This window comes from Macrobrachium nipponense, chromosome 28, assembly GCF_015104395.2.
Source record: "Macrobrachium nipponense isolate FS-2020 chromosome 28, ASM1510439v2, whole genome shotgun sequence".
In the NCBI taxonomy this organism is placed as follows: Eukaryota; Metazoa; Arthropoda; class Malacostraca; order Decapoda; family Palaemonidae; genus Macrobrachium; species Macrobrachium nipponense.
In genome coordinates this window covers 10909564-10925584 of record NC_087217.1, presented here as the reverse complement: position 1 = coordinate 10925584, position 16021 = coordinate 10909564, and the positions used below count along the sequence as shown (strand labels likewise).

The 16021-nt window shown below is 32.8% G+C and overlaps 1 protein-coding gene across 2 annotated transcripts in view; it reads right to left on the bottom strand.

Moving 5' to 3' along the window:
• Positions 1 to 231: 231 nt before the first annotated feature.
• LOC135201407 (plastin-2-like) overlaps positions 232 to 16021 on the bottom strand; it is a 108911-nt gene continuing 93121 nt past the window's right edge. For both annotated transcript variants that reach the window (XM_064230308.1, XM_064230309.1), the window contains exons 2-11: positions 14020 to 14187; positions 13583 to 13845; positions 13116 to 13279; positions 12661 to 12859; positions 12124 to 12229; positions 11638 to 11854; positions 11092 to 11230; positions 8999 to 9138; positions 8065 to 8318; positions 232 to 4584 (exon numbers count right to left, since the gene is read on the bottom strand). In XM_064230308.1, the coding sequence (XP_064086378.1) occupies positions 4414 to 4584; positions 8065 to 8318; positions 8999 to 9138; positions 11092 to 11230; positions 11638 to 11854; positions 12124 to 12229; positions 12661 to 12859; positions 13116 to 13279; positions 13583 to 13845; positions 14020 to 14187 (1821 nt within the window). In that variant the 3' untranslated portion in view covers positions 232 to 4413. The remainder of the gene's footprint in view (positions 4585 to 8064; positions 8319 to 8998; positions 9139 to 11091; positions 11231 to 11637; positions 11855 to 12123; positions 12230 to 12660; positions 12860 to 13115; positions 13280 to 13582; positions 13846 to 14019; positions 14188 to 16021) is intronic.

Genomic DNA, 16021 nt, shown 5'->3' with positions numbered 1-16021 from the left:
GGAAGTCATGTAAAGCCGTTGGTCCCATTGCTGAATAACAATTGGTTCCAAGCAATACAAAAACACCATACAAAAAATCACTCTCTCACTGTTTTCTTACAATGGGGACCAGAGTTAATATTTTCTCAATTTTAGTTGAATAAGACTACATACAAACCATTAACAAGAACAGCAGTTATTTTAAATCTTGGTAGCAGTGGTTAAAAAATACATAAGGATAAAAACAATGCATTTTAAATTGCAAATAATCTTATTATTTGGTTCAAATTAAAATCTTTGTACAGAAGAGCAAAGAAATTAAGTGTTACAGGATATGAAGCACTGTTTATTGCTTACAATTATAAAACCAAATGAAGCTGGTGGAGGTTAATAAATGATTTGCTTGGTTCCATACATACCAGTAATCCTTTGATTATTCACTTGCCTTGAATAAAAAGAATAAAATATGGATCTATAAAAATAAATCAGGAGGTAAATACTGTATAATAAAAAATGATGTACATCTATCAGACTAATCTCCGAGTGAGAAAAGAATTCAGAGGGAAATAGCAATGATATCAATGGAAGATAACTATAATAAAAAATAAATAAATATCCATAGATACAACCACCACCACTTCATGCTGTTCATCATAAACTGTACCGAATATTTGTTGATGTGTATCACATACCAATAATAAATCAGTGAGTTTTACTAACGTTTGCAAAGGAAATTGAAAAGATATGTCTCTCCATAACTATCACACAGAAGAACAACAATAATCAATGACAAAGAACTACTTAAATCTACAAAATGATATTAATCATAAAGCACCGTCAATAACAAGAAGAGAAGAAAAAGTGTTAAGTGTGTCAAACATAAAGCAAAGTGACTCAAGGGGTAAAGTGCATAAATAAGAGACGACTACTAAATACTGTAATGCCTTCACAGTCGTGTAAGAGTTGTTTTTCTTTTTTTGAGCTACAAGAGGAATGTTCAAAATTGGACCAAAGAGAAGAATCTCAAGAAGAAAATAGACATAATCTTTCCAGAATTAAGCTGTTTAGGAAAGAACATTACGATGGTGACAAAAAAAAAAAAAAAAAAAATTACCAATATACAATACAATCTAAAACCAGTCATGTACAGTATCGTTTTATGCAAAAAGTAACTAAATTACACACTTCACTTATACTGTACTCAGAAAATTAACAATTAAAAAAATATTTTTAAACTGTTACTTTAGGAACAATTATACTCTCCACAAACATCAGTCTGATGTTTTTGCTTTTACTTAATGTTCTTGTTCCTCAATTAATTTCACAACAGAATATCTGCATTTCACACGAAAAAGAGAGAAATTTAAAGTTAATATTTCAGTTGATATAAAATATGCTTATTTAAAATGCAATTTCAAGAACTACGAAAACTGCAAAAATAACACTTCTGTACCTACAAGAAAAGGTCTTCTAACTTATGCAATTTGCAGAATATTGCAGACTGCATCTTGCATTTGCTAATATACAAACATAAAAAAATAAATACATGAAGGAAAGCAATGACCCAATGAAACTTATCTTTATGACAGTATATGACATTTCAGATCACAAATATAAGAACAAATTTCCCTACAGTAAAATTTTCAATTACAACATCCACAATTACAAAGTAATAAAATTTCTCCTGGATTCATCGCTGTACCTTATGTGTATAAAGATTAAAAATATACTGGCAAATGAACTTCACTTGAAGGCAATAAAGCCTTTCGATATCCAGAACATTCTATCCAATCATACAAAAAGACCCTCACAATATAGTCCAATACGTAACAAGACTATTTCTTGTCTGATTTAGCAAACCCTAAGTACAACATCATTTGACTATGACGAGTGCCTAATATTACCCCTCTCGGAAAATAGACCTCTGATAAAATACACTGGGAAACCAAAAAAGAAAATAATTAAATAAGAAGTGCCATATAAACTCTAATTTTAATTGAGATCAATTATTGTTTAAATTACATGCAATTCTCCAGTGAATTTGGGCTTATGAGGAATACTGTACTTACTCATTTTACACCGATATAGTTTTAGCTGACTAGTTAGTTCACTCCTTAAGTTATGGTATACCACATTCTAATTAATAACTGATGAAAAAGGCATTTTAGACCAATGGAAAATTCAAAGATGGATGGTAACCAAGTGAAAGATCGGAATCCTCAAGCAATGGGTAAAATGTAAGGGATCTAAATATGAAAAATATCTTAAAATCTTATTGAAAATTTTATGGCAAAAAAGTAACTTACATTTTTAGTTAAATCATAGACTGAATAAGTAAGAACTTAGTAGTATACGATATTTTGGTTTTGCATACAAAACCATTATGTGCAAGAAATGTACTAGATAAGGACTTAGTTACAATTCCACTTCCTACTTGAACATAAAAAAACAGACTTCAGTAACAATTTTTGTTGGCAATATGTAGCTTTTTGTTATATCGGATTTGACTATAAACAAAGCACTGCTTGATTTCTATTGCATATTTCAAGTGCAAAAGTTATTTTCCAGATTACAATTCCCTTAGGCGGATACAAAAAATTCTGAGAAGCATTGGTTTCCTAATAGCTAGAATAATGGCACTAGTTAGATACACATCACCACCTGCATATATTATATAAGAGGACTTTTGATTTTTCCTATGCAATGAAACAAGAGTTAGGTAGGTAAACAATAAATGACCTGAATATCAGATGAGAGGAGGCATTATTTTAGCACTTCATTCAATATATTTGTTCGTGAGGAAAATTACACTAGGCAGACAAACCATTTTGGCATATAAGGAAAATACTTCAGAAACACTAAAAGTGCAATAAAGGAAAATCTCTTAGCATCAATACAAGAAAAATCTTATATGAAGGAAACATTACGCCTTATATGCTATCACAACTCCCACGCAGCCCATATACCTCAACTTGTTCAAAGATACAGTATCATGAATATAATCAAACGGCACACAAACAGAAGCAAGCAATCTGACTGTTTCAGACCATAACTTTCCTCATTTTTTTTGCCCAGCATTGTCCATTAATATTTTTTGGTGAAAAAAGGCATTATGTTTTGTTACTGGACAAGATACTTGTACTTAATTTACACAGTGTCCAATTTCCCTTCAAACAAAACTACGTATATGTGTACTAAATGATCAACATTAAACAATATTTTTAGCCCCGAATCCTTAGTTACAAAACACATGCATTGAAAATCAAAATACTGTATACTGTATAATAAAAGAAACTGCTTAGAAACTTGTGCTAACACATTTTCATTACAAAATTTCAACCTACAATTTACAACTGTCTGATTTAATAAAAAGGACAGACTACCAAATTTCCTTTAGTAATATACCTAGGAAAATACTATTTCATAACTTCTGTATTTACAAATCAAGTCAAGTCATTAAAAGTGAAACATCACTTTATAAAAAAAAAATAATCCAGTGCTACTTCTCTTGCATCAAGAAAATATATATAACAAAAGTTTAACAAGAAGAGAAAACATTAGTGATATAACACACTGTCATTCTATAATAAAAACTATCATGTAAAAAATCTACACTTAGTCTGAGGTTGGGCTTCAACTTTACACTCGCTATCCAGCAATTAAACTAGCCAGGAAGTGAGCGTCATCAGCTTTGTAAATACACAATCTTGTGAATAAAATAATCATTTTACAATGCTCAAATTTCTGTATTAAAAACCTACATTCATCATAAATGCACAACTGAACATGGTGAATTTCAATAGCATTCAAGATTTTAGCGATGCTGAACATAGAATATTAATGCTCCTGCCTTCAATAAAACTGTAACATTATCTAATGATTCATTAAGAGTACAAAAGCAATTTTTACATAAAATCTGTTATTTAAAAGAGAACTCTATTACATTTTTATTTCATTCTACACACCACTTCTGCTATCTGCATATACATGAATATCCAGCAAAAAATGCAGACTAAACAGAAATTCCATACAGTTGTTCCATTTCTATATTCAGTACTGTATATCCTTTTTCACCTTTGAGCAATCCTATTTCTTATGAGCTTCATTTTGTGGAAGCTACACAAAAGTGGAATAGATGCATTACTTAACTTTATAATAAGCCACGAATTTGTAAAATGGCAATAAAGAAAATTATCTGCAGTAGACTAAACAGAAATGATATTTGAATAATACAAATGCTGCTTATGATACAAAATTGAACTGCACTACTGTTATGTCACAACATAAGACCTGGACGTTGCTTTACTATAGCTATGCATTATGAAAAATGTATAAAAAGTCTATACAGTTACAAAGAATAAATCATACATCGCAGTCACTTCATGCACTCCCTTTTACATCTCTTTCTACAAAACACAAGCTTTCTTTTCACATTCAATTCTTTTTGGCATCCATATTAGGTATGTAATCCCGTGCCATGAGGCAAGCAAAGACTGTCATAATCATCTTCGGTTTAACCTCAGTGATGTCTTCAGGCAAAGCATAAATGCGGGCACCAATTTTACGAGCCACTGAGATTGCGTACTTGGCGTTGGCAATGTTGTCCTGTTTGGAAAAGGAAAAAACATTATCACACATCTGTATTTACACAACATAAAACAAAATCCATTGCTTGCATACGAAAACTTACAAAATACAATTCAGCAAGTATTTTTGCACAAGAAGTCTAAAAACATTCACTTTAAATGCACAAGAAGTCTAAAAATCATTCAATTATGTGATTGAAAAAAATATCACAAAATAATAAAATTCAGAAAAAATTTTTGCTTTCATCTACCCCCTGAAAAAATCACCATTATTAGACATGCTTTATTGTATTTTGTAAGAATATTTTGATTAAGCAAGATAATCTTTTTAGCTGAAAGCTCTAAAAGAAAAAATCCTCAATATGTGGTGCTTGCCTAAAGGTTTTGCTCTTAATAAATATATAATCTATCTAATATACTGCAACTCCATAAAATTCAATGATTCAATAAACTGAAAATGCAGACTGAGAACATTTCTTTAGCAGATTTACTATCAATACACTTTAGATACAGTAGCAAATCACTGCCAAAAGAAAGTTTATTAGTCTACAGAGCAAATCACTGCTAGAAGGTATATTAGTCTACAGCTTCATGGTTTCCAAGGATAGCTGCCTGGATAGGTTCCTGGTAAAACACTGGCATTGCCTCCATTCTGGAGTAGTAGAATTGGAATAAACACTTCTTGGCTAAACGGTTAGATGGCTGATCAAATTGCAATTGATGTTGACTTGACCTGTAGTTGTGCTTTTACAGGAGATAAAAGGCAAATGCCAATTTTTCAATTGCAAACTATTCCTTGTTTAAATATATCTTCAGCTTGTTAGAGATTTACAATACGACATTTTTGTTAATGTTCCTGGATTTATTCATTGCTTTACACTTAAATTTACGGATTAACTTATCATCAAGATTTGTTGTCAATGCTACTTATAAGTTTCCATTTTCCAAACAAATCTGATATAACTATGGATTGTAGACTTTGTTATCTGTATGTACTGGTGTTTGATATGTAAATTTTTCCCTATGTATGACAAATTTGTCTGAAATACAAAAAAAAAAAATTTGGATCAAAATATCAATATATTTAGGGAGCAGTTTCATCAGTGAAAGAGAGCTCTTGTGTGATACAACAATATGCACTCCTTGAAGATTTTATGCAAAGCCATCACACCACTCACTTCCCTTCCCACCCTGTAAATTGCTGAGTCTAGGGGACGGAGAACATAAAAGAAAATAAATTATGTTGCACAAAAGGCAAAGCTATCTGTATGAAGGAGCAGGTACTTTGAATTAACTATCAGATTTTTGTCAATTGCTTCATAATAAATTTCACACTTGGTTTCTATTAAAAAAAGAATTGCATTCTTTAAGGGGGCCGGCCGGCTAATGCCGTTTTTTTAAGGACAGGACTTTGATATTCATACCACTTAATGAGGTGACTTGGGACATCTCCAAACCGCATATGATTTTCGCCTCTGACCTTCGGTTTTGTGACGCCAGGGCGATTTGTCCCGATACTAACCATTTTTCAAATTCTATCTTCTCCCTTGATATTTAATATTAAGACCTAGGATTACTACCTATGTATAGACCTGATGTAGACCTCCAATTGAATGAGGAGTATTTTTTCTAAAAGTCATTTTTTTGCTAGATATGAATTTTTAAATATGGTAAAAAAATAAACTATAAATCAGGAGAAAAAAAAATTTATAAAAAAAAAGACGAAACAAAAATTGGAAAAAAGGGCTTCATTTGATTGTTCTATAATGTCTTTCTGAGTTATAGACCAAATTCCAATGTTATAGCTTTAAAACTAAATGAGAAGATAGATTTTGAAGGTCAATAAGTATAGTTTTGAGATACGGGCATTCAAAGTTTTCCTTCGTATATCTATAAAGACAATGTTAATAAATAATGATTATTATGAATGTATATTTCTTTTTTGTGTATTAATAAACCAAAACTATTTTATTTATCATAATTTAATCATAAATGATGATCCCTTTGCTCATATATCGTAGCCTGGGGCACTGCTTGAGGCAAGATGGGGCACTCCTTCCTACGCAACTCTCTCTCTCCCCTTCACTAACTCGGCTTATTACAGAGAATTTTCTTCTTCTGTATGTTAGCGAGATGTTTTCTTTGTATTTTTCTCTTTGACATGATGAAATTCTTGCCGAAACAAAGATAAACAAACGTAAATGCAAGAGAATGTCAGAGGTGAAACTCGAAGGTGTACTCTTTTTTTTTACTAAGACAATTTTAATAAATCATGATTATTATGAATTTCATATTCCATTTTGGGTATTAAAAAACCAAAACTATGTTATTTATCATAAATGAAGATCTCTTTGCTCAAAGATCATAGCCTAGTGTATATCATGATATTCTGTAATAATACTTGAGCGATTTTCTTCGTCTGTATGTTAGCGAGATGTTTTCTTTGTCTTTTCCTCATTGGCATGATGAACTTGCCGAAACATACATAACCATACGCAAAAGCAAGCGAATGTCAGAGGTAAAACTCGAACGTGTAGACTACTTGAGGTTTGTGATCGCACTGAATCATGACTGGACTTGGTAGCTGACTGAAGTCTCCCTTCTCGACTCGGGGAATGTCTACAGATGCCATTTCTCCCAATTTCTTTGACAATAATTATCAAAATTTACGATAATAGAAGAAATATTGCATTTTCTTGTATGGATCAATGTTTTAGGCTTATTGAGTTACGTTAACTAATTACCCTGTAACTAAGAAAGTAATTGAAATTTTGACGAAATATTTCATATACGTATTCTTAATTGCCATATGAAGGTCCATGAATTTTTTCATGACTGCATTTTTTGTCCTATACCCCCATATATAAGGGTTCTGGCCGGCCCCCTTAACTTTGACAAGGAAGTGAAGCATATGACTGATTCTCATTAATTCCCATAGTACAGTACTATAGTAGATTCACATCCCTTACGATGCTCCTGATTGGCTGTTGATAAGCCAATCACAGGGCTGGAAACTCTCAAGAGACTGAGAGTTTCCAGACCTGTGACTGGCTTATCAACGTCCAATCAGGAGCGTCGTAAGGGACTGGCTTAGACATCAGGTGCACGCTTGATGTGAATCTACTATAGTAGGCATTTTCCTTATTGGAGTTGTATAGCTGAACAAAGTATTTATAAAAAGCAAGACATTAACGGTCATACACTGTAAAGTCTGCTATCCTGAAGCTAAAATATAGAGGACTGAATGAGTCAGTTCCAACAAGTCTCTTATCATATATAATCCTTGTAATTTATAACTTCTATATTTTCAGCAGAGCAAAACAAGATGATAGGGCTAGAAAATTTAATAAGCAAGAAAAGAATCAAGTACAGGAAGGACTTACTTTTACAATTAACAAAATTCTATGTATATATTACAGCCACCTAAGTAAAATTTACTTAGAGAAAAAAGTTAGATATGCAATTATGCAAAATAAAAATAAAAATGCACTGAACTTACCTCTTCTTCACCACTATTTTTCACTAAGTCATAGTTTATTGTGCCTGGTTTAATTGCATCAACAAGATCGATGACAGCTAAAGCATTCTTCAAACTGGAATCCTGGAAACTCCTAATACTGGAAGTCTTGCCTGCTTCACCTAACTTTGTGTTAACCCATGTGATAATCTCTGCTTCTACAATGGGACTGCCAGAATCAGCCAGCTGGGTCAAGATGGACAGGGTGTATGCTCTCATTAACTGCCAAATAAGTGCTGAAAAAAAAAATACTTATAAGCATGTTTAAATATTAATTTACTGTCAATTGATAGATAAATAGTTAAGCGCTTCTACAAACAAATGAGGATGAATGAATTTTCAATGGTGCTGTTAAAAATAATCTTCAAGGATGTGTCATTCTTATGCAATCTATAAATCATACACAAGGCACTTAAGAAAAATCAATTTTTGTCAGTACGGAAAAATTTAAAATATACCTTAATTCAAGATGTACAGCATTCTTATAAGAAAATCTGGTAATGGCAGAGAATAATAATTCTTATCCTTGGACACAAAAATGACAAGGTAGTCTAAGGGTTTCATTACAAGATTTAAATAATAGGAACAAATAAGGATGCCTGTTTTGGGACATCTGTCTTTTTTCACTCTTCCAAAGAAATATTTAAAAACATAAAATATAGCAAAGGATTATACAGTAATGAGAGAGAAACTAAATAACTTTCTATTTTAACTAAAAAATATGCATCCTCATTTAAAAAATAGCTTCACGCAACCATTAGGAACAACTAGGAACAAAACTGAAATTTATGAATAGACATCAAATGCAACTTCCAACTTTGCCAATTCAATCATGAGACAAAATGACATTTGTTGATATAAAACATGCTTAATATATTATAAGCTCCTGTCATTCCTTCCTCCCCTCAATACTAACCTAGAGTTAGAGTCGGGTTTCCATCTGCTAAGTCCTGCCCAGCAATGCCAACTAAACTGAACCTTAGTTGTTTGCCAAGTTCAACAGCATAATTACAGTTTTCAAGTTTCTCCATGAATTTCTTCAGCTTGGTGAATTTACTGAAAAGAAAAAAATATTAAAGTGAAAAACTTCCTCTTTGAGAAGAATTCTACACCCAAGAAGTACACTTTTGATAATGTAAATAAGTCCATTGCTTCAAGATATCTTAAAAGGTTTATACTCTTACCGATTGTCTTAACCGATTGCCAACCATTCACTTAAAATGCAGCACAAATGCTTTGTACATGTCTAAGCATTTTTTTAACATTATATCTAATGTCAAGCCATACATCTGACATTAATAGTCCAAAATAGGTAGAGCAACTATTTTGCATAACAAAATCAAGAATGAACTGTCAGCTTCCAAAGTTGTATGTGATAGGTTTTCACTGACTAGAGAGCTTAAATTACAGGCTGCCTAATTAAAAAATATGTACTACAATACATAAACGTACTATGTAAAAACCAAAACTAGAATGTCAAATATTTAGTATCTATAATGCTTGCTACCATCATTCAAAATTACTACCTCAATATACCATTACGTATAGTTGTGTATAATTATGAAAACTTACCACAGTGTGTTTTGTGATGTCAAAACAGTATTTATGCTATGTGGAAATACAACTCCATGTTTTCATTCTCTTTTCCCTGGTAATCCATGATACATCTCATGAATATAGTTCATTAACAAAGTAATTTCATATTAGCTTCATAAGTTAACCAGTGCAAACAGAATGTCTAAAATAACGTAATAAAAATGATATACAAATATCATCAATGGAAGTTTTCAGTTTTGTTGCCCTTACGGCATAATCTCAGATACAGAAACAATGACCCGAATGCATACAAATTTCACGAGTTTTACTTAATTACTGTATTCTTTAACCGTGCAATTAACACTGACATTTGTTCTCAATAGGTGTAGCACAACAGGCTGCAGATTTAAGGAAAAGGATAACTGAACATTTTATTTTTATTTACATAACACAAATCCACTATAATGATTTTACAAAAGAACTTTATTGAAGTTAAAAGTTACACAGATATCATTCTAGTTATCTAACCAGCCCGAGAAGAGTCTACTCGAGACTCAGAGGTCTGGAAAAACTAACCCCTATTAATAATAATAATTCTAGTTATCTAAGAAAAGTTATAGACAACTGTTCAATATTTAACAAAATTTCAACGGTCAAATTGCATAACAAGGGATTTGATCTGTTCCCCAGTCTCTTCTAAGCTTTTTCAACTTGATTGGAGGACTTTGACCTGGAATCGTCATTCGCTGATAACTTGTAGTTTCTTCTATAGTTTCAGCAACCATGGATTTTATTTTTTAATTTTTTCCTATTTGAGCAGTATCAGCTATATGACAATAAAAAATCTTTATTTTCTTTTGTACATGAAGTTACTTTGCATAAAATTTTCTTTTTAAGTTTTTTTTTTTTTTATTAAACCTGACATAACCAAAATTAACCTTTTGTAACAAAATATTTACTATAATAAAATTTATTATGTAAATTTTAATCATCACATCTGGGCACCACAGTAAGTTGTACTGCAGTCAGCTTGCCACAGTGAGCTGAACTAAAGCCAGTTGTTTCAATCCTGTTCTAAACTGTTGTAAATATACTAACATTTTTCATGGAAAACTAATAGTCATTCCAAGTCTTGGTTTGTTTGTTTGTTTGTATGGTGCTTTTACGTTGCATGGAACCAGTGGTTATTCAGCAACGGGACCAACGGCTTTACGTGACTTCCGAACCACGTCGAGAGTGACTTCTATCACCAGAAATACACATCTCTCACTCCTCAATGGATTGGCCGAGAATCGAACCCGCGACCACCGAGGTGGAACGCCAGCACCATACCAACCACGCCACTGAGGCGCTCATTCCAAGTCTTGGATACTACCTCAAGAATCATCTTCACCTCCATAAGGGTATATGCAACATGAACTTTTATTCAATAAACATAGGCTGTAAACAATGGGACAGTACTTTTATACTCACCTATGAACTCTCTTCCAATCAACAATACCAGGCCGAATGATGTCATACAACTGGAAGATGATGATACCATCAGCGAGGTCAGAGTACAACCAGTTGACATGTGGATTAACACCCATACTGTTCATCCAGTTGCGGTAAGCTGTAAATTTGGGATAAAATGTTATCAATAATCGAAGTTTTTTCCCTCTCATCCACAGTTTCTCTCTATAGAGGGAATTAGACACATAATTAAGGCAAATCTTACTGATCTAAAAAAGTCTAACTGCAAAGACAAAACATTTCAAGAGAAAATGTACAAGGGAACAAAATAGAAACATTTTGCACATTGGAAACACAAAAATGTAGAAAGTAAAATCAGTGATTAATAAAGGACAAGCATATCTAAAATTTCAAATCAAGAAGAATCAATATGCTAAACATTGTACCAAATACAGCAGCTCTAGGTTGCTTACAAAAAAGCTTTAAGAAGTCCTACAATATCAAAATGATAATATTCACTTATAATAATCATGATATTCATAAGGTGATCAAACAAACAACACTTACTCTTCTCCTCTCTGGTTTCTTCAATGTGGTCTAAGCCTTCAAAGTCTACATTTTCAGGTTTATCAAGACCAGGATGATTGTTGAAAAGGTTTGCAACAAAAGCAACATTCAACTTGTAGACACCCTCCACAACATCATGAGGAGTTACAAAGCTACGGCAACCTAGTTTATCAGCTTGTTGCAACATAATTTCTGCTCTTGAGATCAAATCTTGTTCCTGTTGAAGGAAATAAACTTTAAAATCTTGTCATTGTTTAAGACATTAATCAGATTCTGAAATCAGCATCAGCATTGTTTAATTTTAACCTAAGAAAATACACATTCACACCTTTTATTTTATGTAGGTGAGGACAGTTATAAAAATAATGAACTGAAATGCTTATTATTACGATGTCAAAATTCAGATCCTACTTGAAAAATTAAGTTTCATCACTACAGATTCTACCAAAACCTGTTGTAATGTACAAATCTACACTGCTTACTTACTGTAAGAGCTTCCATTGTAACACCAGAATCATTTGGTGCAATTTGCTTCAGAAGATGAGTGTAAATTTCAGAGTCTCTGATGTCACCCATGAAGTTTGTGCAACGTCTGTGGTATGAATAAAACAGAGTCAAAAAAACTTGATTATTAAGTATACAAATACATATCAGTTAATATTGAAAACTTGATACCTCAGATAGGAATGGTAAGCATGTTCATTGTTATGTTCGTTGAAACTTGTCAATCATCTGTCTGACTATGTTAGCATACACATGATCAGTGAAGCCAAATTAAACTTTCATAAACAATGGACTGTGATTATCCACATTTTTTATAACTCACTGATTTCCTTATCCTCTTTAACTTAAGCTTTTTGTTTTGGTGACCTATATGACCAATTACAAAAAATTATTCCACTTGTATTTTTCACAGGAAAACCATTTTTCCACAATATAAAAACCTTTACAAATCCCCCATTTCATAATCAATGAAATACATTACGCCTGTATGGAACTTATTACATAAATACTGTACTGTACCTGTTCACACCAGCACGTTCCAAGTGGTGGTTGACCCAGCGAAGCAAGATGGCTTCTGGAGAGAGCTTCATGAGCTCTTCAATCTTTTCACCATCCTCCAGGAGATTGGCCAACCCAGGACAATGCTCCAAGGTGATTTGGTTAAACAAACCAATACGGATGATCTGCCACAGTAAGCCCAACACCAAATGGGGCTTACCTAATACGTAAATGAATAATACAATTAAAAATACCAACTATTCATTACATGGTTGAATAATATACAGGGTAGTATACAACAAGATTTGAATAAAAAATACTGTAATAGTAATGATCCAAAAGAAAAGAAACTACTGCAACTTTGTTAAAATATTGGGATATACATAACACTACTATACTGTGAAGAGGGCTTAAAGTACTGTGTGCAAATTAGTCTTCATTCTGTTTTAAACATAACACTTACAAAGGATACTAACCTTTTGCTAAATCATGAGCATCAATATTTACTACATTACAACCGATAGCTTGAGCTGAATTGAGGGCCAATGTCAAATTCTCGTGTTTCGTGTACAAGGTCAAGTTACGGACGTTTATTGCTCTCTCGTCAATGGTATCAGGGCAGGAGTGATTGATGACTTTGCTGCAAGAAAACCAGGATACCACCTGTTAGTTATTTAATATATGAGAGAGAGAGAGAGAGAGAGAGAGAGAGAGAGAGAGAGAGAGAGAGAGAGAGAGAGAGAGAGAGAGAGAGAGAGACTTCAAGTATGGTAGTTTACATTCTGCATATAAACAACAATTATCCAAACATTTTTGAAAAATGAACTGCCATAAACAGTAAAAGGTATTTTAATTTTGTTTATAAACACTGGTCATGCAGAAAAGCAACTTTTAAATAACCCTTTGAACAAAAGTGCAAATAGCCGACTAAAAAACAACATACCACAAGAGAATTCCATCTTTGACTTTGTCGTACAAATAGCGTCCCTCTGAGTCAATAGGCAGTAAGTGTTTCAGGTGAGGATCATGGCCCAGATTAGTATTAATCCAGTCCGAGAAGGCTAACTGCTCCTCCAGTCGTACAGAGTGGGTGGTTCCCTCAGAGGAAGCAGTGGACATGCCACCCAGTGTTTCAAGATTCTCTCTCTTGTTCACCATTTTCTTAAAGGAACTGGCAATATCCTGGGCCTTAAGCCCAGCGCACATCTGGAAAAAATGTACAGTTACTAGATTCCGTTGTATTTCAATGCCTAATTCATCAGTCCTTTTTCAAAAAGTTAGGGTTTAAGGTCTCACAACTATAAATAGTAAGTCAACTTAAAATACAGGGTTTGCAGTAGAGAATGATGATAATAGTAATTGGTGTGGATAGATCCTTACATTTTGGAACTCATCAAAACTGAGTTTCCCTTTGCCAGGGCCATCTGTTGACTTGTCCCAATCTTCAATCATCTTTCGCACCTGCCACTGAGGAAGCTTGAAGCCAACAATGTCCAAGGCAGCTTTGAGTTCTGACAAGTCAATGTAGCCATTGCCATCTCTGTCAATCTGTAAAAAAAAAATACAGACAGTTAATAAGAAAAAAAAAGTCCTAAACAAAAATTTACAAAAACTTTAAAATACCTATTTTAAAATCCTACAGCTTCCCCATCAATAAATAACATCTAAACACCCACAACCTAGCCACAAATTCACTTTCCTTTGTTACATCATGCATGAAATTTAACAACTTTGCATTTATTAAATTTATATCTGTTAAACATGAGGTATCTATTTTTATCTCCTATGTCCTTAAAATTAAAATTATTTAATATAATATCTTACATTTGACCTGAAATACCAAATTACTGTACTATTTATTTAGTATTTTTTTACCAGTTTCTAGAAGTATTTCCACAATTCACTGCACATTATAAATACCAGACAGCTAAAAATTAATGACCACATATTTCCCGACATTACTGATGTTGCAGTTTTTCTTAAACTTACTGAAATGATATTGAGGAGAGAAATAATAATGTGTTATTTTAATAACGTGTTATTTTTTGTAAAGAGCAGCTCTTTTCAAAATGGATGGTTCATATCTGAGCACCATCCGTCCGTGTAATTTCCAAAAGATTCGAGTCCTGCTTGTTATTAAGTTAAAAGAAGTTATTTGATGTTGACATTAAATATGCACAAATACATACAATTTCATGAGTAAGAACATGCATACAAGCCATCTGACAGTATCGACAGATATGGGCAACACAGTACAACATAAAGAGACAGTTTCACTGGTAGTAAAACAAAAACAATTCAACTGGTCCACGCAATTATATGAGATATCCGTCATTTAATCCTGAGCTCCAAATTAAGAGAACTAATAACATGCAATATTTATATATAACGAAGGAAATGCATTCGTCTTCAGAAAAAATGATCACCAATAAGACATGGAGAGAGCCAATTCCTATAAATGTTACCACATGAAATACTTCAACCTTGCCTCAAGAGGATAACAACACTAAGGCCACCCACGAAGGTATAAAGAAATACCCTCCCAAGTAGAAGAGGAAGGAAGAAGGGAAGGAGAAAAGGCGGAGCACCATAACCAACCGAAGGATGATGGATACAACTGTGGCGCGTCCTCCCTTCCTACTCAAAATGGGACGAGGATTTACTAAAGAACTGAATGTGCAGGAGAGACGAATTGCGGAAAAAAATTAATGCTGTGAAATTCGAGACATGCCATAAAGAAATTCAAAACCCCATGGGAATATCTATTGAAAAATATGCCAATAAAAACAAGCTTGATGAAGTTTAGTTTTCAATCTTTACAAAATTTTTATTGCAATATACCAAAACTGGATAATAAAACTTACAACATTTTTATTGTAATATAACGGAACTGGATATAATAGAACAAACTAAAAATCTCATATTTTTCATCTGAAAACGCGCTGAGATTAATGTAGAATATTAAATTCCTCTCAAGTACCACTTCCAAGTTATTTTAAAGATGCATTACATACATTACATAAACCAAAAATCATTATCATAATCTTGACAGAAATATCTGAGTGATAATTTCTCTTGAACAACTGATTTGAGATTAACTTATGAATTCCCTAATTCAACTCTTTCCGGGGAAGAAGGGACTAAAAAGTGATAAGCAAGAGATGATTTCAGCCTAATTCGTAAACATCTCAACATCTCTTGAAGGTCAGAGATTAAAATTATCAGCAGTCTTATCAGTCACTGAAATTCATTTGCAAATTTGATCTCAAATGTTATCTGAGAGTTCGAAATCTCAAGTTAACTTTTATATTCGGCCAAGTCCCGTTCAAGACAAGGTTCTCGTGATGTTCCAGTATCCTAGAGATAATTCTGTCAATTCGAC